Source organism: Hypanus sabinus, chromosome 22 (assembly GCF_030144855.1).
Source record: "Hypanus sabinus isolate sHypSab1 chromosome 22, sHypSab1.hap1, whole genome shotgun sequence".
Classification (NCBI taxonomy): domain Eukaryota; kingdom Metazoa; phylum Chordata; class Chondrichthyes; order Myliobatiformes; family Dasyatidae; genus Hypanus; species Hypanus sabinus.
In genome coordinates, this window is record NC_082727.1 from 11949504 (window position 1) to 11977215 (window position 27712).

Sequence of the window (27712 nt, forward strand, 5' to 3'; positions counted from 1 at the left end):
CCCACTGAACTTGTATCTGCATACCTCGACTCTGTCTCCACCACATCTGCTCTCAGGATGAGGCTTTTCAGTCCAGAACTACTGAGATACCCCTTTCTCCACCATCAATGCTGCCTTCAACTGTAGCTCTTCCATTTCACATACCTCACCCCATCCTCCCTCCACTCCACAACTTCCACCATCTCCAACGGGATCCCACTACCAAGCACATTTTTCCCTCCCACCCCTTCCACAACCCCTCCCCCGTCCATTCATCCCTCCGCATTGATCTCACTCCTGGCACTTAACCTTGCAAATGGAACAACAGCTACACCTGCCCCTTTACTTCCCCCTCCTGGATTCACCTATCATCTTGTGTTTTTCTTTCCTCTCCCCTTCTTACACTGACTCCTCATCTTTTTTCTTCTCCAATTCTGATGAAGGGTCTCGGTCCAAAACGTTGCCTGTACGTTTTCCAATAGATGCTGCCTGGCCTGCTGAGTTCCTCCAGTCTTTTGTGTGTATTGTTTGGTTTCTCTTCCACAGATGCTGCCTGACCTGTTGAGTGTTTTCTACATTTTCTGTTTTTATAAAAAAATAAGGAGTGTTCAGTTACCCATGTGAGCGCTAGATAATTGCTATAGCTAGTGATGTAATTATATTGAACACATTAACTGACATTTTATTACCAAAATCAAAATATATTGCTCTGCAATAAGAATGAAATATTCAGTGAAGCCTCACTAACAATTTAACAAAATGGCAGTGCTGAAGAGGACATTTTAATTTCAAAATAGACTTTTTTCATAATAAGTTATTTACAAGAATAAACTGTGCAATGTTTTGTCATTTTTACATTCACAGAGAATGTGTTACTTCATGTTCTAGTTACATCCCTTCAAACCAGGAGGGTTGTTGCCCCCTCAAGTGGCTCCCTGGGGTGGTTCACTACTCAATAACAGAGGGGCTTCCTCATAGCAAACTGTAGCAACATGGGATCATGCCAACAACCTTTTCCTCTGCAGAGGATTACAGACACAGCTCAGAACATCAGGAGAACCAGTCACCCCTCTGTGCAACTTGTCTCAGGTCCTCTTGGCCTTAGAAAAACCTTCCACGTGACCAAAGACCCCCAACCAGCCCCACTCCCATCAGGCGGAAGATATCAAGCCTTAGGCGATGGAATGGACTTCTAGTAGGATAAAAGGGACATCAATCATCACAATATTAGCTTGCATCATATTGTTACCTGCTATGCACTTTTTCTGTAACTCTAATACTTTATTCTGCATTGCTCTTTGCTTTTCCATTGTACAACCTCAATGCACCGATGTCAGGAAACAATCTGTATGAATGGCAATTTTTCACTATACCTCGGTACATGTGACAATAATTTACATTATTTATTCAATTTATTAGCCTATATAGTTTGTTTTATCATGCAATATTTAAAAATTGTTGTATTTCAAAGCGGCCCACTCCAGACACATCTGCCGCAAGGAAGTAGGAGTAAGTTTTTGGCAGCGGTGCCTCCCCAGCGAGTTTGAATTTGAAACGCCGAGTGCGGGCGGGCGGATTCGGCCACCGTAAGCCGGAGGAAGATGGCGGCCGCGGAGCCACAGGCTCGCTTCGGTCAGTCCGTGAAAGGTTTGTTGTCGGAGAAAGTGTCCGCCTGCACCACGGATGTGATCGCCCTCACCAAGCAGATCCTGAAGGGCTCCCGTAGCTCCGAGGTATGGGCGGGCACCGAGAAAAACAAAAACAAAACCCCTCCTCTTTATGGGCCGGGTTGTGACCCAGTCCCAGGTGGGGTTCACTCGGTTTCCACCCCAATTCCTCCAGTTCTGTTTCTGGCCCAGGTCGCGTTTCATCCCCTGCCCTTTGTGTGGAGGTTGATCGGTTCTTGGTTAGTCAGGGCGTCAAAGGTTATGTGGAGAAAGCAGGAGAATGGCGCTGAGAGGGATAACAAATCAGCCACGAAGGAATGGCGGAGCAGACTCGATGGGCTGAATGGCCTAATCCTGTTCCCTGCAAAGAGTGGGAGTAAACGGGACTTTTTCAGAATAGCAGGCAGTGACTAGTGGGGTACTTCAAGGCTCAGTGCTGGGACCCTAGTTGTTTACAATATATATCAATGATTTAGACGAGGGAATTAAATGCAGCATCTCCAAGTTTGCGGATGACATGAAGCTGGGCGGCAGTGTTAGCTGTGAGGAGGATGCAGGGTGACTTGGGTAGGTTAGGTGAGTGGGAAAATTCATGGCAGATGCAATTTAATGTGGATAAATGTGAGGTTATCCACTTTGGTTGCAAGAACAGGAAAACAGATTATTATCTGAACGGTGGCCGATTAGGAAAAGGGGAGGTGCAATGAGACCTGGGTGTCATTGTACACCAGTCATTGAAAGTGGGCATGCAGGTACAGCAGGCAGTGAAAAAGGCAAATGGTATGTTGGCATTCATAGCAAAAGGATTTGAGTACAGGAGCAGGGAGGTTCTACTGCAGTTGTACAAGGCCTTGGTGAGACCGCCCCTAGAGTATTGTGTGCAGTTTTGGTTCCCTAATCTGAGGAAAGACATTCTTGGCATAGAGGGAATACAGAGAAGGTTCGCCAGATTGATTCCTGGGATGGCAGGACTTTCATATGAAGAAAGACTGGATCGTCTAGGCTTATACTCACTGGAATTTAGAAAATTGAGGGGGGATCTTACTGAAATGTATAAAATTCTATAGGAATTGGACAGGCTAGATGCGGGAAGATTGATTCCGATGTTGGGGAAGTCCAGAACGAGGGGTCACAGTTTAAGGATAAAGGGGAAGCCTTTTAGGACCGAGATGAGGAAAAACTTCTTCACACAGAGAGTGGTGAATCTGTGGAATTCTCTGCCACAGGAACAGTTCTCTGCCACAGTTGAGGCTGGTTCATTGGCTATATTTAAGGGGGAGTTAGATATGGCCCTTGTGGCTAAAGGGATCAGGGGGTATGGAGAGAAGGTAGGTACAGGGTTCTGAGTTGGATGATCAGCCATGATCATACTGAATGGCAGTGCAGGCTCGAAGGGCTGAATGGCCTACTCCACCTATTTTCTATGTTCCTCTGTCTTTCGCTCCTCTTCCCCCTCCTCCCAGACAATTGGAAACACGATACAAAACCTTGAATCTGGTGGTATGTGCTTTCAAGGACAGCTTCTATCCTACTGTAATCAGAATCTTGAGCAGCCCTCTCGTATATTAAAAATGAACACTTTACTTAAGGGAGTGTTGTTGACCTGAGTGCCCTCTGAAATGCTCAGAAAGTTAGTCGCTGCTTGTTATGCTGACTATCCAAGAGAGAATGTCCAAGCTGGTTGGGGGTGTTTGGTCATGCGGACTGATGTTTTGGGCCAAACCCTTCGACGGGACTGGGGGAAAAATGGTGAGGAGTAGTTTTAAAAGGTCGGGAAGGGGGAGAGAGAAACACAAGGTGATAAACCTGAAGTGGGAGAGATGAAGTAAGGAGCCAGAGGGAGCCGATGGGTGGGCAAGAAGATAAGGTAAAAGAGGGAAAAGAGAGTGGGAAATAGTGAAGGGGGGGCATTACCAGAAGTCTGAGAAATCGATGTTCATGCCATCAGACTGGAGGCTACCCAAACGGAATATAACGTGTTGTTCCTCCAATCTAAGTGTGGCCTTATCACAACAGTGGAGGAGGCCATGGATGGACATATCAGGATGGGAAGTGGAATTAAAATGAGTGGCCACTGGGAGATCCTGCTTTTTCTGGTGGATGGAGCATAGGTGCTCAGTGAAGTGGTCTCCCAATCTGCATTGGGTCTCACCGATGCACAGGAGGCTGCACCGGGAGCACCAGACACAGTATAAGACCCCAACAGACTCACAGGTGAAGTGTTGCTGCACCTGGAAGGACTGTTTAGGGCCCTGTATGGCAGTGAAGGAGGAGGTGTAGGGTCAGGAGTGGCACTTGTTCTGCTTGCAAGTGGCTGGTGGGGTGGTAAGTGAGGACAAGAGGAACCCTTTCCCTGGTAGGGTGGCAGGAGGATGGGGAATGGGGTAAGTATTGGAAATACTTGGGAGATCAGGCAGCATCTGAAGTGTACTAACAAAGTTAATAGTTCAATTCTTACAAAATCTCATTGACCTGAAGGGTTCATTTTGTTTTCCCTGTTCATAGAAGCTGACTTATGGCAACCTCTTTAATTCATGGCAATGAGATAAGGCTATGCAGAGGTATGTTTAGAGCTAAAAACAAATAAATTGCTGGAAGCATTTGACAGGTCAAGCAGCATCTGTGGAGGCACAGTCCAGTTAGCCCCACAATAGTTCCTGTATCGCTGATCAGGGTTTCACGTTCCAACACAAAATATTGGCCATTCCTTTATCTTCGCAGGTGCTTCTTCCAGAAGTTTATATTTTTGCTCAAAGTGACCAGCCAGTCTTGGGAGGGGAACGGTAGAGTAGTGGTTAGTGTGAAGCTTTACAGCACCAGTGATGGGAAGATGAGGTACAATTCCCGCACTGTCTGGAGTTTGTATATTCTCTTGTGCTTTTGTGAGTTTCCTTTGGGTGGTCCAGTTCCTTCACACATTTGAAAGACATAGCATTAGAAAGTCATGCTATGTTGGTGCTAGAAGCATGGCAGCACTTATGGGCTGCCCCAGCACATTCTTGGACTGAGTTGGTTGTTGACACAAAAACAACACATTTCACTCTGTTTTGATGCACCTGTGAATATTAAGCTAATGTTTAAGCTCTTCTTTAACAGTCAGAGGTGCTGTCTTTCAGATAGAACACTAAACTGAAATTGCTTGTACCCACTTAAATTGATATCAAAGATCCTATGGTATTCAAAGGAATTATTGGCATTTTATCTATGTGGTATTTATCCTATAGTCAACAGTTCTAAAACAGAGAAACATAAGAGACTTTAGATACTGGAATCTAGAGTGTTTTGAGTTTCTGGAAATGGTAACCCAGGATTTTGAGATATTTTCCGACGGTGTGATTGAATGTCAGGGTAGAGGGTTAGACTTGATCATAGCCTGACACATGTAGCAGTAAATAATTACTTGCCACATATTAGCCCATGTCTGAATGTTTGTGTCTTGGATTCCTCACTAACGGAGTTGAACATGCTGTAGTCTTCAGTAAGCATCTGACCTTATGCCAGAAGGAAGGTTATTAAAAATGCCTGAGGAATTACTGGTGAGATGCTCTGGGAAAAGAGTGATTGACCTCCAACAAGCAGAACCATTTTCCTTTCTGTGAGGCATAACTCAAACCCTTAAGAGTGTTTTTCTCCTTGATACCTATTGGCTTTGCTTACTACAGCGCCTCAATATCACACACCGTTGAACATTGGACTGATTTTAAGGGCAGCTGCATACTCCTCACCCCTGCGGTTTGACTGCATGTTTCGTGTTCAGACCAAGGTTGTGACGGTGTCTAGTGCCGAGTGATCCTGGTAAACAAGGTATCCGTCCATTCCATCTTCACAGTGCATTGAGGCAGGAAGGTTAACAGTATCAGCAAGGATGGCAGTCATCCCGGCCATACCCCTTTTCTCTCTTCTGCCTTAATGGAGCTTGAAAGCCCGGACAGCCAGACTGAGAAATGGCTTCTCCTCCACTACTGTCAGAGCTCTGAGTCACCTCTTTCACATTCCCTTCCGGATGGTGCTGTGATATTCAACCACTTTTGTTATTGTCACTTTAACATTTCATTTTGCACTGTTACACTTTGCACCATTCTGTTGTTTTTATGCTTGTTGCTGTATTTATTTTTACATTTATTATTATCAACAATTCTGTTTATAAGCTTCACATGAGCAAGGATGTGGCCTGGTGTATTCAACAATAAGCCAATCTGAAGTGGAAAAGACCGTATTCCAACTAAAGGAGTAACAAGTTCTCAGGTGCAGACAGTAGTTACATTGAATATAGTGTTGAAGAGTGACTTTCGTGACTCCAAATCTCAATAGCCTGTACCTCATTACCAGATTTCCAATGAGGTAATAATCAGAATCAGGTTTAATATCACTGGCATATGTCGTGAAATTTGTTGTTATCCATATCAATAAACTAAGACCCTGTGTTGCTCAGGAATTACAGCATCTGCAGAATCTCTTGTGTTATGTCTTTACAAATTATCATCACCACTAACCCAATGTGCTTGTTGACATAACAAAGTCAGTCAAGATTATTGTCATCAGCAGGTGTGCACAGATCCAGTGAAAAACTTACTTGCTGTAGCATCACAGGCACATAGCATTAAATAAGCAGCATTCACAAGTAAAGCATAAATTTAAATTCTGCACTTTTTTTTTACAAGAAAGAACATATAGTGCCTTGAAAAAGTATTCAGCCCCCACAACTAATTTCACACTTTACTGTCTCATTTTCTAAATTTAAAATATATTGTAGTATTTTTGAGCTAATCTACAAAACACTGTGTATCATGTCAAATCAAAAGAAAAATTCCAAAACCTGTCAAAAATTTACTTTAAGAAATGTGAGGCTGAAAAAGTATTCATCTCTTTTGTAATCATTACGCTATCTTTATTCAGGTGTGATTACCTTGCCAACTCACCCAACATGTTGATGTAGAAAATTGGAGGATCACCTGTTTTCAATGAATTCATAAGAATAAATAACCCCTCTCTGTCTAAGGACCAAGAGTATATCAGAGTTTCAACAGACCAAACCAAAATTAAGTCAAAAGAGCATTCAAGACAAGTGAGGGAAATGATAACAGAGAGGTACTAATCTGGGGAAGGGTACAAGATCATCTCAAAGATACCGAGCATAGCTTAGAGCTCAGCGCAGTCCATCGTGAAAAAGTGGAAAAAATATGAAACCATAGCCACGCTGTCTAGTTCAGGAGAAGAATGGCACTTGTAAGAAAGGCTATTAGGAGTGAGCTGCAGAAGTCAGTGGCTGCAACTGGAGATGAAGTTCATGGTTCCACACCCACTTAAGGTCTTGCACAAAAGGGCATTTATGGAAGAGTAACAGGAAAAAGCCCTGGCTGTATAAAGAAAAAGCCTTGCCCATTAGGGCTTTGCAAAGCATCACTTAGAAGATACTGTAAAGATGTGGAAGAAGGTCTTGTGGTTGGATGAGACTAAAGTGGAACTTTTTGACCTTGACAGTAAACAGTACATGTGGCATAACTAATTCTACACATCAGCCAAGTAACGCCATCCCTTCTGTAGAGTATAGTGGAGTTAGTATCATGCTATTGGGATGCTTTTCAGCAGAAAGGATTGGAAATCTGGTCAGGATTGATGGGAAGGTGAATGCTGCTAAATGCAGAAAGATCCTAGATAAAAACCTGCTAGCCTCTGCCAGAATGCTTAAGCTAGAGAGGAATTTCGTCTTTCAGCAGGACAACAACTCGAAGCACATTGCCAGAACAACCATGGAGTGGTTTCAAATGAAGAAAATTGATGTCCTTGAGTGGCCCAGTCAGAGACCCTATTGAATATCTCTGGCAAGGCCTCAGGGTTGTTGTTTGCCGAAGCTCACCAACTATCCTGGCACAGCATGAACAATTTTGCAAGGAGGAATGGGCAAATCTTGTTCTATCACATTATGCAAAGCTCATACAGACTCATCCAAAAAACCTACTGCCTGTAATAGCTGTGAGAGGTGGTTCAATTAAGTACTGAGCAAAGAGGAATGGATACTTCTGAGGAGCTGATATTTCACTTTTAAAATTTCTAGGTTTTCATGCTTTACAGGTTTTTGGGCTCTACAGTGAAAACAAACGTGATTCACAAATTAAAGTTCTCAGTTAAATTGATCAAAATCCCTGATTGTAATACTCATTTGTGTGAACAAAGGGTTGGGGCTGAATACTTTTGCAAGACACTGTAATTAGAACAAAAAAGGCCAGTTTAGTGTAAGGTGATCAGAAGGTTGCCCAGTTTAAATGAGTAATTCTGAGTTGACTTTTCCATTGCAGCTCCTGGGTCAGGCAGCTAGAAACATGGTGATGCAGGAGGACTCCATTCTGCACTCTGAGGATGTAAGTACTTTTTGTGATAACTCAATTTCTCTCCAGATGCTGCCTGCCTTGCTGAGTATGTGCAACATTCCCTGGAACACACTTGTAGATACGCACAGTAACTGACAGAATCAAAACCTGAGTTTGGATTCAACTTGACAGTAGAGGAGGCCATGGATTTTAATTCCACGTCCCATTCCCATTCTGATTTGTCTATCCATGGCCTCCTTTACTGTCAAGATTAGGTTGGAGGAAATCAGGTTGGAGGAACAACACCTTATATACTGGCTGGGTAGCCTCCAACTTGATGGCATGAACATTGACTTCTCTAACTTCCGTTAATGCCCCTCCTCCCCTTCTTACCCTATCCCTGACATACTTAGTTGTTTGTTTTTTTTCTCTCTCTCTCTCTGCCCATCACCCTGCCTGTTCTCCATCTCCCTCTGGTGGTTCCCCCCTCCCCCTTTCTTTCTCCCGAGGCCTCCCGTCCCATAATCCTTTCCCTTCTCCAGCTCTGTGTCCCTTTTGCCAATCACCTTTCCAGCTCTTAACTTCACCCCACCCCCTCTGGTCTTCTATCATTTTGCATTTCCCCCTCCCCCCATTACTTTCAAATCTCTTAGTATCTCTCCTTTCAGTTAGTCCTGACAAAGGGTCTCGGCCCGAAACGTCGACAGTGCTTCTCCTTATAGATGCTGCCTGGCCTGCTGTGTTCTACCAGCATTTTGTGTGTGTTGTTTGAATTTCCAGCATCTGCAGATTTCCTTGTGTTTGATCTTTTACTTTCTGTATTTTTCATTTCACTCTTGATGATTTTTTCATGTCTTCACACTTACCATAATGTTTTCAATATTTTCTCCTTGTTTTGGGCAGAGCTTGCGTAAAATGTCAATCATAACAACACATCTGCAATACCAGTAAGTATTATTCCTTTGATTTTCCTGTTTCCATTTTTCCCCTTCCCCTGACCCATCCCATCCCAGTGTAACTTTACATCCCCAAACTATGTCCAGTGCAGCCATTGATGCAGGCCTCAGAATTGTGTCCAGGTTATTTTTAAAGTATATTTGTTCAGTCTAAAAACCACAGTTGCAAAAATTTTCGAGCAGCATTGCTGGATACTGGAAGCCTGGTGTGGGTGGGGTGGGGGGAAGGAAGGAACAGAGGTGAAGAACAGCAGGAAAGTTACTATTAAATAGGACTAACTGGTAGTTAACTATCAGTCCTGGTGAAGGTTCTCAGCCCAAAGCATTGACTGTTTATTCATCACTATAGTTGCTTGCTGCCTGACCTGCTGAGTACCTCCAGCATTTTGTGTGTGTTGCTCTAGACTTCCAGCACCTGCAGACTTTGTCATGTTTGTATTACTATTAACAATTCATTTTAATTATAGAGACATTTATCAATGTAAATGTGAAAAGGCTTTAACCAACAATGATCAATATGATTTCATTAGAAATGTGTTTGAAAATAAGCCAATTTTAAACCCTGCTAAATTAGGGCAAGTGCTACAGAAGGTTTATAGCACTGTGAATATGGCATTGACACACAAATCATTAAAATGATTTTCTGTGTATTTTGCTGTCTTCAGTTCTAAGGAAAGAGAGTTAAGTTTATGAAAACCCGGGATAGGCTATATGGGGAGCGGATTCCTGTTATCCAAGATGTTAATAAGCAGAGTATAGATTTAAAGAAGGTGGTGAAAAGGTTATAAGGGAATTGAGGAACAGCTTCTTCCCCTCTGCCATCTGATTCCTAAATGGACATTGAACCCTTGAATAATAAACTTGCTTCTGATTCTGAGGAAAAATGTTTTAATCAAAGAGTCGTTGATGACTGGAATTCACTTCCTGAAGGGAGGGTGAAGACAGGAATCCTCGCTGACTGGGTGAGCATGTAGTCCAAGGGGCTGGGAAATGGCAGTGGGAAGAGAGCTTTTGGCACATTGACCTTCGTAATTCAGAGAATATTGAGTACCTGAGTTGGGACATTATCTTGAAGTTGTGTAACACATTGGTGAAGCCTAATTTGGAGCATTGTGTGCAGTCATTGGTTACTTACCCACAGGAAATATGTGCATAAGATTGATAGAGTACAGAGGAAATTTACAAGGATATTGCCAGGAATTCAGGACTTGAATTATAGGGAAAGGTTCAATAGGTTAGCACTTCATGCCCTAAAGTGTAGGAGAATGAGGGGAGATGTGATAGAGGTATACAAAGTTATGAGGGGCATAGATAGGGTAAATGCAAGCAGGCTTTTTCCACTGAGGTTAGGTGGGATTACAACTAGAAGTTATGGGTTAAGAGTGAAAAGTAAAATATTTCAAGGGAATATGAGGGGAAACTTCTTCACTCAGAGGGGTGGTGCGAGTGTGGAATGAACTTACAATGGAAGTAGTGAATGTAAATTCAGTTGGAACATTTTGGAGAAATTTGGGTAATTGTGTAGATGGGAGGAGTGTTTTTGGGACATGGCAGAACAACAGTTCGGCATGGATTGGATGGTCCAAAGTCTCGTTTCTGTGCTAGACTGTTCTGTGAACTTAAGTGGACTAAGTTTTATGTGGATATTTTTGGCTGAAAAATGATGGTTCCTGAGCCTCCTCCTGTGCTGTACTTTACCACTTATCCCTAAAGACTAGCGTAAAGTACCTCCTTTCAGTGTACAGAAAAAATGGTTAACTTTATCAATAACTAGAAGAAAATAGATAAACTTAATATTGTTTTAGTAAAGTGTACTCAATATCTGTAACAAAATATACTGCACATTAAGTTTCTTTATTCTTTTACAGACAAGAAGCTATACAGAAAAAGTAAGTATTTCCTGCACTATTAATGGTCTAAGGTTGCTGTGAAGGTGGAATCAGGTTAACTGGTGCAGACACGATTGACTGAATTGCTTCCTTCTATATTGTTCATTTCAATTATTTTAATTGGTATCATTATTATTTCTCTCTTTAAGTATGTTTCTGTTCATCGTAATGTAGGGTGTACATGGTTAATAGAAATAGAGGGCTGTGCAGGAGGGAAGGGTTCAATTGATCTTAGAATAGGTTAAAATGTTGGCACAACGTTGTGGACCAATGGCTCTGTATCATGCTATAGTGTTCTCTGATTAAGGCATACTAGAACATCAGCCTTTGCATCCAACAACTTAAAGATGGTAGACCTCCATCCGTCATTCACCTTCCACTGTCTTCCAGCTCCAAACTCTTACCTCCCCTACCTGGCACAGCATGACTGAGAGACTGGGGCAAGGACTGCAGGCTGGATGCTGTCTGTGTGTGTGAATGGGAGGGCGGGAGGTTTATTATCACTGACCTTTGTCGTAAAGTTTGTTCTCTGGCAGCAGCACAGAGCAACTCATAAAACATTACTATAAGAATGTATTAGAAAATTAAATAAACAGTGAGCAAGATAGTGTTCATGACTGTTCAGAAATCTGATGGGGTGGGGGGGAAGAAGCTGTCCTAAAATGCTGATTGTGGGTCTTCAAGCTCCTGTACCTTCTCGCAGATGGCAGTATTGAGAAGAGGGCATGTCCTAGGTGGTGTGAGTCCTTAATGATAGATGCCACCTTCTTAAGGCACTGCCTCTTAAAAATGTCCTCGATGGTGGAGCTGCTAGTGTCTGTGGTGGAGCTGGTTGCATTTATAACTTTATGCAGCTTTTTCCAATCCTATACATTGGCCCCTCCATATTACACAGTGATGCAACCAGTCAGATGCTCTGCACAGTACAACAGCCTTTGGTGACGTACCATATCTCCTCAAACTCCGAATGAAATATAGCCACTGGCATACCTTCATCATTTAACTCTGGACCCAGCATAGATCGTCAGAGATGTTGACACCCAGGAACTTGAAACTGCTTACCCTTTCCGTTACCCTTTCCTCGATGAGAACTGCTATACGTTCTCCCAATTTCCCCCTTCTGAAGTATAGAATCAATTCCTTGATCTTACCAATATTGAGTGCAGCCATCTGATCTATCTCGCATCCGTATGCCTCCTGAGCTCCCTCAGTATCTGGCTGAAGTTTCCAGCCTGAACTTGCAACATCAAAAGCCAATAAGACTACATAAGGTAGTTACTATTCTTGTAAGATTTTCTTCCAGTAAGTTAGCAGTGCCCTCGGGTGCAGTGGCTTCTACAGGGCCAACCAACCAAAGGTGTTATTGTCATTTTAACCGTATTTTTTATGATTGCAAGATCCAGCTTGATGGTAACAGTGAACAGCGCTACCACAGGTGACATTTTCCAGACGGTCCACAAAACTGTATCTTTCACTTCTTTTATAGAACCATAGAACATTGCAGCACAGAAACAGGCCTTTTAGACCTTCTTGGCTGTGCCGAACCATTTTTCTGCCTAGTCCCACTAATCTGCACCTGGGCCATATCCCTCCAAAGCCCTTTCATCCATGTACCTGTCCAAGTTTTTCTTAAATGTCAAAAGTGAGCCCGCATTCTCCACTTCATCTGGCAGCTCATTCCACACTCCCACCACTCTCTGCATGAAGAAGCCCCACTAATGTTCCCTTTAAACTTTTCCACCTTCACCCTTAACCCATGACCTCTTTTTTTTTCTCCCCCTAGTCTCAGTGGAAAAAGCCTGCATGCATTCACTCTATCTATACCCATCATAATTTTATACAACTCTATCAAATCACCCCTCATTCTCCTATGCTCCAGGGAATAAAGTCCTAACCTGTTCAACCTTTCTCTGTAACTCAGTTTCTCAAGTCCTGGCAACATCCTTGTAAACCTTCTCTGCACTCTTTCAACCTTATTAATATCCTTCCTGTAATTAGGTGACCAAAACTGCACACAATACTCCGAATTCAGTTTCACCAATGTCTTATACAACCTCACCATTACATTCCAACTCTTATACTCAATACTTTGATTTATAAAGGCCAATGTACCAAAAGCTCTCTTTATGACCCTATCTACCTGTGATGCCACTTTTAGGGAATTATGTATCTGTACTCCCAGAACCCTCTGTTCTACTGCACTCTTCAGTGTCCTTCCATTTACCTTGTATGTTCTACCTTGGTTTGACCTTCTGAAGTGCAATACCTCACGCTTGTCCGCATTAAACTCCCATCTGCCATTTTTCAGCCTGTTCCTCCAACTGGTCCAAATCCCTCTGCAAGCTTTGAAAACTTTCCTCACTGTCAACTACACCTGCAATCTTTGTATCATCAGCAAATTTGCTGATCCAATTTGCCACATTATCATCCATATCATTGATATAGATGACAAATAACAATGGACCCAGCACTGATCCCTGTGGCACACCACTAGTCACAGGCCTCCACTGAGTAGCAATCCTCCACTACCACTCTCTGGCTTCTTCCATTGAGTCTAGTCCAATTTACTACCTCTCCATGTATACCTAGCGACTGAATCTTCCTAACTAACCTCCCATGTGAGGCCTTGTCAAAGGCCATGTAGACAACATCCCTTCGTCCACTTTCCCTTCCCTTCCCTTCCCTTCATCCACTTTCCTGGTAACTTCCTTGAAAAATTCTAATAGATTGGATAAACATGACCTACCATGCACAAAGCCACGCTGCCTTTTTCTAATAAGTCCTTGTCTATCCAAATACTTGTATTTAGTATTCCTTCCAATAATTTACCTACTACCGATGTCAAACTTACCGGCCTATAATTTCCCAGCTTACTTTTTGAGCCTTTTTTTAAACAATGGAACTACATGAGCTATCCTCCAATCCTCTGTCACCTGACCCGTGGATATCGACATTTTAAATATTTCTGCCAGGGACCCTGCAATTTCAACACTAGTCTCCTTCAAGGTCCAAGGGAATACCCTGTCAGGTCCTGGGGATTTATCTACTCTGATTTGCCTCAAGACAGCAAGCACCTCCTCCTCTTCAATCTGTATAAGTTGCATGACCTCCCTACTTGTTTGCCTTGTTTCCATCGACTCCATTCCAGTTTCCTTAGTAAATACAGATGCAAAAAACCCATTTAATATCTCTCCCATTTCTTTTGGTTCCATACATAGCCAACCACTCTGATCTTCAAGAGGACCAATTTTATCCCTTACTATCCTTTTGCTCTTAACATACCTTTAGAAGCTCTTAGGATTATCCTTTACCCTGACTGCCAAAGCAACCTCATGTCTTCTTTTAGCCCTCCTGATTTCTTTCTTAAGTATTTTCTTTCTCTTTTTATACTCCTCAAGCATCTTATTTCCTCCCTGTTGCCTATACAGTCGGCCCTCCTTATCTGCAGGGGATTGGTTCCGAGAAACCCTGCGGATACCAAAAATCGCAGATGCTCAAGTCCCTTATTTAACCTGAATCAGTGCGGTGGTCTTTAGGACCCAGCGGAACCCTGAACTTCATTTAACATGTTCAGAGCGGTGAGCGTTAGGACCCGGTGTAGCTCTGTATCCGCTGTGTTTCTGTTCACAAGAATTATCACGATCGCGATTGAAAATAAGGTGGAAGTAATAAAGTGATCGAAAAGAGGTGAAATGCCATCGGTCATTGGAAGAGCGTTAGGTTACAGTCGGTCAACGATCGGAACAATTTTAATGGAGCATGTGAAAGACCCTGCCCCGATGAAAGCTACGATTATTACTAAGCAAAGCAGTGGTTTAATTATTGGGTTTTTGATCCTCCACATCAACCTGACACGGTGGAGAGCGCACTTGATAGCGATCTGTCATTTGATCGAACTGGGGAACTTCCCAAACCCGGCGCTGAAACATATGTTCTTAAGTGTTTTATATGCATAGAAAGGTAAAATATATACTATATACAAATGCAAACGTTTGACTGACGCTAAATAATACCGGATGTACCTGTTCCGACTTACTTAGTAAAAGAACTTCCGATTTTTTTCGATCTCGATCCACAATAACCCACGCACATCCTCCCGTATACTTTAAATCTTCTCTAGATTACTTATAATACCTAATACAATGTAAATGCTATGTAAAATAGTTGTTATACTGCATTGTTTAGGGAATAATGACAAGAAAAAAGTCTGTACGTGCTCGAACAACAAGTGCTGGAAGAGCACTTCCGGGTTTTCGCAATTCACGGTTGGTTGAATTCGCGGATACGGAATTCGTGGATAAGGAGGGCCGACTGTACACGTTATACATCTCTCTCTTCTTCTTATCAGAGTTCCAATATCCCTCAAGAACCAAGATTCCTTATTCTTATTCATTTTGCCTTTAACCCTGACAGGAACATACAAACTCTGCACTCTCAAACTTTCTCCTTTGAAGGCCTCCCACTTACCAATCACATCCTTGCCAGAGACCAACCTGTTCCAATCTACGCTTTTTAGATCCCTCCTCATTTCTTCAAATTTGGCCTTTTTCCGGTTTAGAACTTCAACCCAAAGATCAGATCTATCTTTATCCATGATCAAGTTGAAACTAATGACATTACGATCACTGGAACCAAAGTGTTCCCCTACACACACTTCCGTCACCTGTCCTAACGTTTCCTAATAGGAGATCTAATATTGCATCCTCCCTAGCTGGTACATCTATATATTGATTTAGAAAACTTTCCTGAATGCATTTTACAAACTCTAATCCATCTAGACCTTTAACAGTATGGGAGTCCCAATCAATGTGTGGAGAATTAAAATCCCCTACAATCACAACTTTCTGTCTCCTGCAGTTGTTTGTTATCTCTCTGCAGATTTGCTGCTCTAATTCTCGCTGACTATTGGGTGATCTATAATACAACCCTATTAATGTGGTCATAACTTTCCTGTTTCTCAGCTCCACCCATATGGCCTTAGTAGACAAGCCCTCTAATCTGTCCTGCCAAAGCACTGCTGTAATATTTTCCCTGACTAGCAAAGCCACCTCCCCACCCTTCATCCCTCTGCCTGTATCACTTCCGAAACATCAGAACCCTGGAACATTAAGCTGCCAGTCCTGCCCCTCCTGTAGCCAAGTTTCAGTAATGGCTATGATGTCATAATTCCATGTGTCAATCCAGGCCCTCAGCTCGTCAGCCTTCCCCACAATACTCCTCACATTGAAATATACACACCTCAGAAGATTGTTACCACCACACACAACCCTGCTCTTTGTGACTTTGCATGAATCTTTAACATCATCTATTTTCACCCCCGCTCCACAATCTACTCTGTCACTCTGGTTCCCATCCCCCTGCATATCTAGTTTAAACCCTCCCCAATAACACTGGCAAACCTCCCTGCAAGTATATTGGTTCCCTTGTAGTTCAGGTGTAACCTGTCTCTCTTGTACAGGTCCCACCTGCCCCAGAAGAGGTCCCAAGGATCTAGAAATCTGAAACCCTGCCCCCTGCACCAGTTTCTCAGCCACGTGTTCATCTGCCAGAGCATCCTACTCTTACCCTCACTGGCATGTCTTCTTTTTATGTCTTTTTCTTTTAAATCTGTTTCTGATAATGTTGAAGTCTGTTGATCTACAGTTTAATGGTGTGATTTTAGGATGATTGAGCAATCTAGTGCTTTGCTGTCTCGGAGAACATTTCGGGAGGCAAGCAGCCTTGAGGCCAAGATCAGCTCAATCTTTCACTGTTGAGGAAAATTGAAACATCGAGGTGAGCGAGTGTTCAGCCTCTTGCTCGTTGCTGCTGGAGGAAGGTCCCTATATGCAAATAGTCTCTTTGTCCCCCGATGCTATCAGTTGATGGTAGGTTCTAGGTCAGCAGTTTGTGGATTGGACTAAAGAACACAGAGTTGATCTGAATGTGGACTCTTTTGATTTTGCGTACTACTTTCTCTCTTTTCACTTGTTTTTACTTGTTGCCTTTTGCATGATTTGTTTTTGCACGGGGGTGGTGGGTGTTTTTGTTCTTTATGGTTTTCTTTGTTTCATGGCTGTCTACAGACAAGACGAATCTCAGGTTTGTATGTATCTTGATAATAAATGTACTTTGAATCCTTTGACATTAAGAACTTATACTGAAGGTCTATCTCATCTGCACGTTGCTTGTTGATGGAGAAACTGAAGGAGCTGGACTTGGTGTAGATGGTACTGCAGCCTGTATCAGAGAGGTGTCAGAGGAGCTGGTACATGAAGGTGGTGTGACAGCGAGTGATCTACTCTGATGGAGTGCTTTGCAAGGTTGGTCATGGCCTAGTAGGACCTGGACCCGCTGCAGTTTGCCTATCTCCAGAATCAACATACAGTGGATGCAATCCTACTGGCTCTCCACTCGGCCTTGGATCATCTGGACAATAGTAATTCCTTAAGACCATAAGATATAGGAGCAGAATTAGGCCATTTGGCCCATTGAGACTGTTCTGCTATTTCTTCATCACTGATTCATTTTTCCTTTCACCCCCAATCTCCTGTCTTCCACCCACCCCCATCCCACCCACCATGCCCTGACCAATCAAGAATCTATCAACCTCTGCCTTAACTATATATTAAGACTTGGCCTCCACAGCTGTGGCAACAATTCCACAGATTCACCACTTTCTAGCTAAAGAAATTCCTCCTCATCTCCATTTTAAAAGGATGCCTCTCTATTTTGAGGCTGTGTCCTCTGGTCTTAGATTTTCCCACCATTGGAAACATTCTCTCCACATCCACTTTATCAAGGCCTTTCACCATTTGATAGGTTTCAATTAGGTCACTCCTCATTCTTCTAAGTTTCAGTGAATACAAGCCCAGAGCTATCAAACTCTCTTCATATGACAAACCATTTAATCCATGAATCATGTTCACGAACCTCCTTTGAACCCTTTCAAGTTTCAGCACATCCTTTCTAAGGTGAGGGGCTCAAACCTGCTCGCAATACACCAAGAGAGGCCTTCTCAGTGTCGCAACATTACATCATTGCTTTTATATTCTAGTCCTCTTGAAATATTGGTAACATTGCATTTGCCTTCCTCACCACAGGCTCAACCTGTAAATTAACCTTTAGAGAACTTCCAAATCCCTTTGTACCGCAGATTTTTATATTTTCTCTTCACTTAGAAAATAGTCAACTCTTTAATTACTTCTACCAAAGTGCATGACCATACGCTTCCTGACACTGTATTCCATCTGCTACTTCTTTGCTCATTCTTTGAATCTGACTGTCCTTCTGTAGCCTCCCTATTTCATCATGTGTCTCCTCCTATCTTCATATTGTCTGCAAACTTTGCAACAAAAGCATCAATTCCATCATCCAAATCATTGACATATGGTGTAAACAGAATCAGTCCCAACACGGACCCCAGTAGAGCACCACTAATCACCTGCGGCAGACCAGAAAAGTCTCCCTTTATTTCCACTCTTTGCCTCCTGCCAATCAGCCACTTCTTGCTAGAATTCATGATTTATTCATTTAGATTCATGATAGAATCTTTTCTGTAATACCATGGGCTCGTAGCTTGTTAAGCAGCTTCATGTGTGGCACCTTGTAAAAGGTCTTCTGAAAATCCAAGTACACAATATCAACTGATTCTCCTTTGTCTTTCCTGCAAGAATTCCAACAGATTTGTCGGACAAGAATTTCCCTTGAGGAAACATTGCTGACTACAGCCTGTTTAATCATGTACCTTCAAATACCCCAAAACCACATCCTTAACAATTGACTTCAGCTTTTTCCCAACCACTGAAGTCAGACTAACTGGGCTATAGTTTCTTTTCTTCTGCCCCGCTCTCTTCTTGATGAGTGGAGTGACATTTGCAATTTTCCAATCATCTGGAACCACTTCAAAATCTAGTGATTCTTCAAAGATCATTACTAATGCCTCCACGATCTCTTCAGCCAAACCTTTCAGAACCCTGGGTTGTACACCTTCTGGTCCAGGTGACTTACCTATCTTCAGACCTTTCAGTTTTCCAAGAACCTTCTCTCTAATAATGGTAACTTCACATACTTCATGACCCCTGACAGTTGGAACTTGCACCGTACCGCTAATGTCTTCCACAATGAAGACTGATGCAAAATACTTATTCAGTTTGTCTACCATTTCCTTTTTCCCCATTACTACCTCTCCAGCATTGTTTTCCAGCAGTCCAATATCCAATCTTGCCTCTTTTTTACGCTTTATGTATCTGAAGAAACTTTTGGTATCCTCTAATATTCTTTGCTTGTTTACTTTCGTATTCCATCTTTTACCTTCTTAAAGACTTTTTTAGTTGCCTTCTGTTGGTAAAACCTTTCCAATCCTCTAACTTCCCACTTATTTTTACTTTATTATATGCCTTCTCTTTAGCTTTAATGTTGACTTTGACTTTCCTTGTCAGCCGTGGTCGTGTCATCCTGACTTTATACTATTTCTTCCTCTTTGGATTGTATATATCCTGTGCCTTCCAAATTCTTTCCAGAAATTCCAGCCATTGCTGCTATGCCGTCATCCCTGCCAGTGTTCTTTTTCAATCAATTCTGGCCAATTCTCCCCTCTCATGCTTCTGTAGTTTCCTTTACTCTACTGTAATGCTAAAACATCAGACTTTAGCTTCTTCTTCTAAAAATTCAGAGTGAATTTGATCATATAATGGTCACTTACCCCTAAGGGTTCTTTTACCTTAAGCTCTCTAACTAATTCTGGTTCATTGTACAACACCCAATCCTCAATTTCCTAATTCCTAGATTTTTCCAATCCATCTGTATATTGAACCCCTCCATGACTATTGTAACATTGCCCTTTTGGCATGCATTTTCTATCTCCTTACTACTATTTGGGTGTCTGTAAAGAACTCCCATCAGGGTCTTTTTACCCTTGCAGTTCCTTAGCTCTATCCACAACAATTCAACACCTTCCAACACTACGTCACCTCTTTCTAATGATTTGATTTCAATTTTTACTAACAGAGCCACACCACCCCTTCTGCCTTCTTGTCTGTCCTTTTGATACAATGTGTATTCTTGGACACTAAACTCCAGGCTATAAACCTCTTTCAGCCATGACTCAGTGATGCCTGCATCATATTTGTCAATCTGTAACTCTGCAACAAGTTCATCTACAAACGTTTGTACCTTATTCATTATACTGCGCACATTCAAATATAACACCTTTAGTCCTGTATTTACCTTTTTCGATTTTGCCTGCCTTTTATGTTGCAACTCATCCTGGTGACTGCAATTTTGCCCTATCATTAGCCTCTTCTTGCTAGCAGTCTCACTGCACATTGCCCTTGTTTATAAATCAACTCTCTCATCCTCAGCCCTCTCGCTCTGCTTCCCATCTCCTGCCAAACCTCCCGAACAACTCTAGCAAACATGCCCCGCAAAAATATTGGACCCCCTCGGATTCAGGTGTAATCTGCCCCTTTTTTTACAGGTCATACCTTCCCCAGAAGAGATCCCAATGATCCAGAAATCTGAACCCCTGCCCTCTGCACCAATTCCTCAGCCACAGATTCACCTGCCAAATCATCGTATTCAATCTGGAGATTACTATCCTGGAGGTTCTGTTTTTCCCTAGCTCCCTAAAATCTCCCTTCAGGACATCCTTGTCTATCTATGACATTGATGCCAATATGTACCAAGACTGTTGGCTGCTCACCCTCACCCTTTAGCATGCCATGGCCACGATCCGAAACATCCCTGATCCTGGTGTCAGGGAGGGAATGTATGATCCAGGTGTCTCTATCATGCCTACAGAACTTCGTCTCTGTTCCTCTGACTAAAGAATCTCCTATCAACACTGCAGTCCTCTTCACCTCTCTGCACTTCTGAGCCACAGCGCCAGACTCAGTGTCAGAGACCCAGACACTGTGGCTCCTCCCCTGTAGGTCATCTCCCTCAACAGTATTTAAAGCTGTGTACTTATTATTGAGAGGAACGGTCACAGGTCTACTCTGTATTGGCTGTGCATTTCCCCTCCTTCTCCTGACAGTCACATGTCTCCTGTAAGCTAGGGGTAACTGCCTTCCTGTAGCTCCCGTCTATCACCTTCTCATTCTCGCACACGAGTTAAAGGTCATCGAGCTGCAGCTCCAGTTCCTTAATACATTCTCTCAGGAGTTGCAGCTCGGTGCTCCTGGTGCAGACGTGTTTATCTGGAAGACTGGGGGTTTCGCAGGCTTCCCACGTGGCACAGGCAGTACAAAACATTGCCTACGTCAGGCTGCTGTTTATTAATTACTGCTCCGCGTTCAACACATTCATACCCTAGTTCTAATTGACAACTTCAAACTTGGATTGCTGATAGACAGACAGACATACTTTATTGATCCCGAGGGAAACTGGGTTTCGTTACAGTCGCACCAACCAAGAATAGTGAAGAAATATAGCAATATAAAACCATAAATAATTAAATAATAACCAGTAAATTATGCCAAGTGGAAATAAGTCCAGGACCAGCCTATTGGCTCAGGGTGTCTGACACTCCGAGGGAGGAGTTGTAAAGTTTGATGGCCACAGACAGGAATGACTTCCTATGACATTCAGTGTTGCATCTTGGTGGAATGAGTCTCTGGCTGAATGTACTCCTGGCCTAACCAGTACATTATGGAGTGGATGGGAGACATTGTCCAAGATGGCATGCAACTTGGACAGCATCCTCTTTTCAGACACCACCGTTAGAGAGTCCAGTTCCACCCCACAACATCACTGGCCTTACGAATGAGTTTGTTGATTCTGTTGGTGTCTGCTACCCTCAGCCAGCACCCAACAGCATACATGATAGCACTGGCCACCATAGACTCGTAGAACATCCTCAGCATCGTCCGGCAGATGTTAAAGGACCTCAGTCTCCTCAGGAAGTAGAGACGGCTCTGACCCTTCTTGTAGACAGCCTCTGTGCACCTTCTGCAACTGGAGTTTTGACTTCCTCATCGGGAGACCACACTCGGTGCAGATTGGGAATTATATCTCCTCCTCACTGACAATCAACACGGATACACCTCAAGAATGCATGCTTAGCCCAGTGCTCTACACTCAGTACACCCAGGACTGTGTGGCTAGACACAGCTCAAACACCATGCATGCATATGATGATGACACAACTATTGTTGGCAGAATTTCAGATAGTGATGAGGAGGCATACAGGAACGAGATGGATCAGCTGGTTGAGTGGTGTTGCAACACCACCCTTGCAGTCAACGACAGTAAGACAAAAGAATTTATTGTGGACTTAAGAAAGGGGGAAGAGGAGAAGCTGAGGGAACACACACCACTCCTCATCGAGGGATCAGCAGTGGAAAGGGCAAGCAGATTCAAGTTCCTGGGTGTCAACATCTTGAGGATCTATCCTGGGCCCAACATACTGTTGCTATTACAAAGAAGGCACAACTGCAGCTATATTCATTAGGTGTTTGAGGAGACTTGATATGTCACTAAAGACACTTGCAAATTGCTATGGAAGTGCCGTGGGGAGCATGCTAACTGGCCGCACCACCCTCTGATATGGAGCAGCCACTGCACAGGGTAAGAAAAAGCCACAGAACTCTGCCAGCCCCATCATGGGCACTAACTTACCCAGCATCGAGGACCCCTTCAAAATGCAATGCCTTAAAAAGACAGAGTCCATCTTTAGGGACTCCCATCACCCGAGACATGCCCACTTCTCATTGCCACAGGAGCCTGAAGACTTGCACTCAGGAACAGCTTCAGATTTCTGAATGATAATGAACCCATGAACCATTATTTTCCTTGCGTTTTGCACTACTTATTTATTTTTTTAAATATACTTACTGTAATTTATAGTTTTTATTATATATTGCATTGTACTGCTGCCAGAAAACAACAGATTTGCCGGTGATAGTAAATCTGACTGATATTACTGACATATTAGCATATTCCCATTAGTTGTGAAATGGAGAACGTGGTATGGTACAATTCATGCCTTCGACCCTATATGAGTAAGTAAAATTCTTAAATTTAAAGAGCTGTGCTCAGGTGGAAATGTAGAGATTACTAACAAACACTGGAAATAACTGTTAAATTTCCTGCCCTTCATATAGACGAGATTCTGCGGATGCAGGAAATACAGAGTAACACACACAAATTGCTGGAGTAACTCAGTTGGTCAGGTAGCATCTATGGAAATGAATAAACAATTGATGTTTCAGGCCAAGACCTGAAGGTGAAGCCAGAAGGTGGGGGGTGAAGCCAGGCAGGTGGGAGGGGGGAAATAAAGTAAGAAGTTGGGAGGTGATAGGTGGAAAGGTAAGGGGCTGAAGAAGAAAGAATCTAATAGGAGAGTGCACTGAGGGAGAAAGGAAAGGAGGAGGAACACTGGGGGAAGGTAATAGGCAGGTGAAAAGAGAAGTGGTAAGAGGGGAGCTAGAATGGAGTATGGAAGAAGAGGGAAGGGGGATAGGAGATAATTGCCAAAAATTAAGATATTTCCTGCCCTTAACCTCTCTTCTGGTGTCTCTCCTCCCCCTGTTTTTCCCATGATCCACTATCCTTTCCTATTAGACTACCTAAGCCCTTTTCCACCTATTCCCTTCCAGCTTCTTTCTTTATCCCTCCTACCCCACGCAGCCACCTTCACCCTCACTTAACTCCAGCTATCACCTGCCAGCTTACCCTCCTTCACATCTGCCCACTTTCTTATTGTGGCTTCTTGCCCTTTCCAGCCCTAACGAATGATCTTTGCCCAAAACACCGATGCTGCCTGATCTGCTGAGTTCCTGCAGCATTTTGTGTATGTTGCTCTTGATTTCCAGCATTTGCGTTGATTATTTTTCATTATCTTTTCCATTTTTATATTTTCCCCTTTAAAGTAGGTTGAAATATTTATGTATTTGTGACAGGTATAGTTAAAGCACCATTAAATCCCTGCAGGGCACTGTGGTACATTTTCTTCCTGTAGCACAGAAAATGCAAGTGGATAAAATCTTGTTACACCAAATCTATTTTCTTTTTTCCAAATGCTGTGACAAATACATGAGGTGTAATATTTGTTTGTCTTTAATGTTCTGAGGACCTTAACTGGAATTTTGTAAAGCTGTGGAGCTGTCACTGTGGTTTACTTGTTCGACCTTCTATCCGAGATTTATAGTTTAAATTATTTTCACATTTTGCAACACAGTGTAAGATCCTTGAAACTCTGATAAGGAAAGGGAACATGCTGATGACCACTAGAAGAGAGGAGCAAGCAATGTGGCCACGAATGAAGGAGGGAAGGTCATCCCACATATATCTTATCTTAAACAGTATGTTCCAAAGCTTCACTCGCTGTTCTCACAAAATATTCCAGACGTACTCAGGCATCTTCACCTACTCCGCAGCTGTAGAGAGGTGTTCTCATTCATTTGTTGTGAGTGCTTTAAAATCACACTTTATACATCAACAACCACAACTGCAGCAGTTTGCACTGTTTTTAACATTGTAACAGGAAAGTTATCAGGCAGATTTTGCTATTGAACCACAGAGTCATTGAGTACTACAGTACAGAGATATGACCTTCAGCCCATCAAATCCACACTGGCATGGTCTTCTACTAGTCCCATCCAGCTGTGCCCAGACCATAGTCCTCCTTTCATCCATCTACCTATACTCTTAAATGCTACAGTTGAACCTGCATCTACCACTTTTGCTGGCATTTTGTTTCAAACTCACACCACCCTCTTGAATGAAGAAGCTCCACCTCAGGTTCACCTTAACTATTTCACCTTTCACCCTAAATTAATGACTTCTAGTTCAAGTCTAAAATAAACTAAGGTGGAAAAGCCTGCATGAATTCACCCTATCTATATCCCTCATAATTCTGTATATCTCCTTTGGATATACCCTCATTCTCCTGTGACCCAGGGAATAAGGTCCTAACCGATTCATTCCTTCCCTTTAACTCGGGTCCTCAAGTCCTAATAGCATTCTTTTCAATTTCCTCTGCCCTTTTTCAAGTTTATTGCACTAACCACTATGCTACCAACTCATTCCAAACTTTTAAATCTGATATGGTCCCTTCATCTTAATTCCCCCACCCCCATTGTTTCCAACATCTTCCTATTTGATTTCCAGCAACTGCAGCATTTTGTTCTTGCAGAGAATTATGTTTGGTAGAACCTATTTAAAAAGATTTTTGTTGAAATATGAAACAAGTGCTTCATTTATTTATTTCATCTGTACAATAAATTATGAAAAATTAAAACAAAGGGAAGTAAGATGTTATTTGATTAACTATTGATGAATGGCCATTTTACCAGATTAAATATAACTGGATTTTTTTTTTCTCTTAATTGCCAGTGTTGAACTTTCTACAAACCTTCAGGACCAGCTCAAGCATCTCTTAAAGTGAACTGGATGATGGAAAGATACTCCTCCGAGACAACGGCCATGGGGGGGCACGGGGGTGAGGGGGAATGTTGTCACTGCTCACAATACAGCAAGGATCATAAATGTTAACACACTTAACGGTATCCAGAACTGTGCTGTTTAGATCTGGTGCTGATAATGAACACAGCAATTTTTGTTCCTGAGGAACACCTCGTGTGGTGATTGGGTATTGGTAAAGGTAACCTTGGAAATAAAACTCATTTGTTTGTTCAAATACGAGGAAATCTGCAGATGCTGGAGATTCAAACAACACACACAAAATGCTGGTGGAACACAGCAGGCCAGGCAGCATCTACAGGGAGAAGCGCTGTCGACGTTTTGGGCCGAGACCCTTCGTCAGGACTAACTGAAAGGAGAGATACTAAGAGATTTGAAAGTAGTGGGGGGAGGGGAAATGCAAAATGATAGAAGACCGAAGGGGGTGGGATGAAGCTAAGAGTTGGAAAGATGATTGGTGGAAGTGATATAGAGCTGGAGAAGGGAAAGGATCATGGGACGGGAGATATATTTAGTTGGTTTTTTTTCTCTCTCTCTGCCCATCACTCTGCCTGTTCTCCATCTCCCTCTGGTGCTCCCCCCCTCCCCCTTTCTTTCTCCCAAGGCCTCCCGACAGTGCTTCTCCTTATAGATGCTGCCTGACCTGCTGTGTTCCACCAGCATTTTGTGTGTCTCATTTGTTGATCGTTCGTTCTGTTCCTGGGCTAGATGTTTTGAAGGGAAGAGTTACTATTGTCATGTGGAGGTTCATTCTTAAAAAGTGTTGTAGTTTTTAGTGATTGTCAAGTTTGCAATGCAAGTACTAGATCCTGTGTTATCTTGAACAGCTTCATCCATTATCATTTATCAGAATTGTATTGTTAGTCCACTGGTCTAACTTCCATTTGCTTATCTGGCATTCTTAGCCTGAGTAAAACTAAAATTAGTTAGTAGTTAATTTTATATTTTCAGTGTCCCAGCAAGAGACACTTGGCTTTGTATCAATACTATGCTGTTAACACATGATCAAATCATCATTGTCAAATGTCATTGTCATTGTTTAACTTAAATGCTTGCAATATTATATTTAATATTTATTGAAATGAATTCCAGTGCTACACCTTAGCGAGTGCTTTGAAAATTTATTGCATTTATTGTGGATAAAACTCACTGTCGGATAGTTACATTTGTCCCTGATTGCTGATTGTAAAGTGTTACACAAACTGTTATGCAGCCACGCTATGACAGTGCCAACAACCTGGGTTCAATTCCCGTCGCTGTCTGTATGGAGCTTGTGCATTCTCCCAGTGATTGCATGGGTTTCCTCCAGATGCTCCTGTTTCCAACAGCATTCCAAGATGTACGGGTTAGGGGGTTAATTGGTCACATAGTTGTAATCAGACAACGCAGGCTCATTGGCCTGAAGAGTCTACTATTGTGCTGTATCTCTAAATAAAAATAAAATGAGGTAGATTGTGAGATTGATAGGCCACCTTATCCTGGTAAGAAACTGTTCAATAGACTTAGAACAGCAAGAGGGAGGTTGTCCTTGAGCCTGGTGGTATGTACTTTCAGGTTTTTGTATCTTGGGAGTGATGAGAAGAGAGAATGTCCAGGGTGAGTGAGGCCTTTGATTATGTTGGCTGCTTTCCTGAGGAAGCGAGAAGTGTAGACAGTGTCCGTGGAGGAGCTTCTGTTTGACTTTCTGTTCAATTCCTTGAAATTTATTCTGCACCATATCTCCTGCCTTTTGAAAATATTCAGTCTTGAAAGTCTGTTACCTTCCTTATCACTGGAGATGATAAGACATTGCACTTTGTATCATCCTCAGTGGTAAACAGCTTTTTCGTCTTTAGTGTTTTTGAAACTCAAGACTTGAAATAAAGTTTCTACATCTATATTATCTGAAATCTGATATTTAATTTTTTTATTATTCTGTGTAAAACACTTTGAACTGCCTTGTGTTTGAGAAGTGTTATGCAAATAAAATTGTTTTCTTACACTATATCCAATGATAAACATTTAAGTTTTATATATTTGCTTGCTAATGTATTAAATATTAACATTAGAAAGTATTAACATAAACATATTTACTGCTACTAAGACAGGCCAACAGCAGATAGAGGTTAGTGCAGTGCTTTTTAACGCCAGTGATTTCCGATCAGGATTCAATTCCTGTCGCTGTCTGTAGGGAGGTGGTATTTTCTCCCCATGACCCCATGGGTTTTCTCTGGGGGCTCTGTTCTCATATTCTAAAGACGTATAGGTTAGGGTTAGTAGGTTGTGGGGATGTTGCTGCAGGAAGTGTTGCATCACTTAAAGGCTGCCCAGCACAATAATTAGATTGTAGGTCATTGACACAACATAATGCATTTTATTGTATGTTTCAATGTACATGTAACAAATAACGCTAATCTTTAAATCTTTGAAACTCTGCTCTGGACCACAGGAACTTGTACATCAGGCTGCAGTTGAAAGTTCAACCCAATTATCCCACCGTCATCAAGCTTAAGACCTGGGCCTCTGTACCT

At 42.5% G+C, this 27712-nt stretch overlaps 1 protein-coding gene across 1 annotated transcript; it reads left to right on the forward strand.

Moving 5' to 3' along the window:
• The first annotated feature begins 1563 nt into the window (after nt 1-1563).
• borcs7 (BLOC-1 related complex subunit 7) lies at nt 1564-27188 on the forward strand. Its single transcript, XM_059947053.1, has 5 exons — nt 1564-1712; nt 7943-8005; nt 8858-8901; nt 10779-10799; nt 25116-27188. The coding sequence occupies exons 1-5, from the start codon at nt 1581-1583 to the stop codon at nt 25165-25167; spliced, it is 312 nt and encodes a 103-aa protein (XP_059803036.1). The 5' UTR covers nt 1564-1580; the 3' UTR covers nt 25168-27188.
• The last annotated feature ends 524 nt before the right edge of the window (nt 27189-27712 follow it).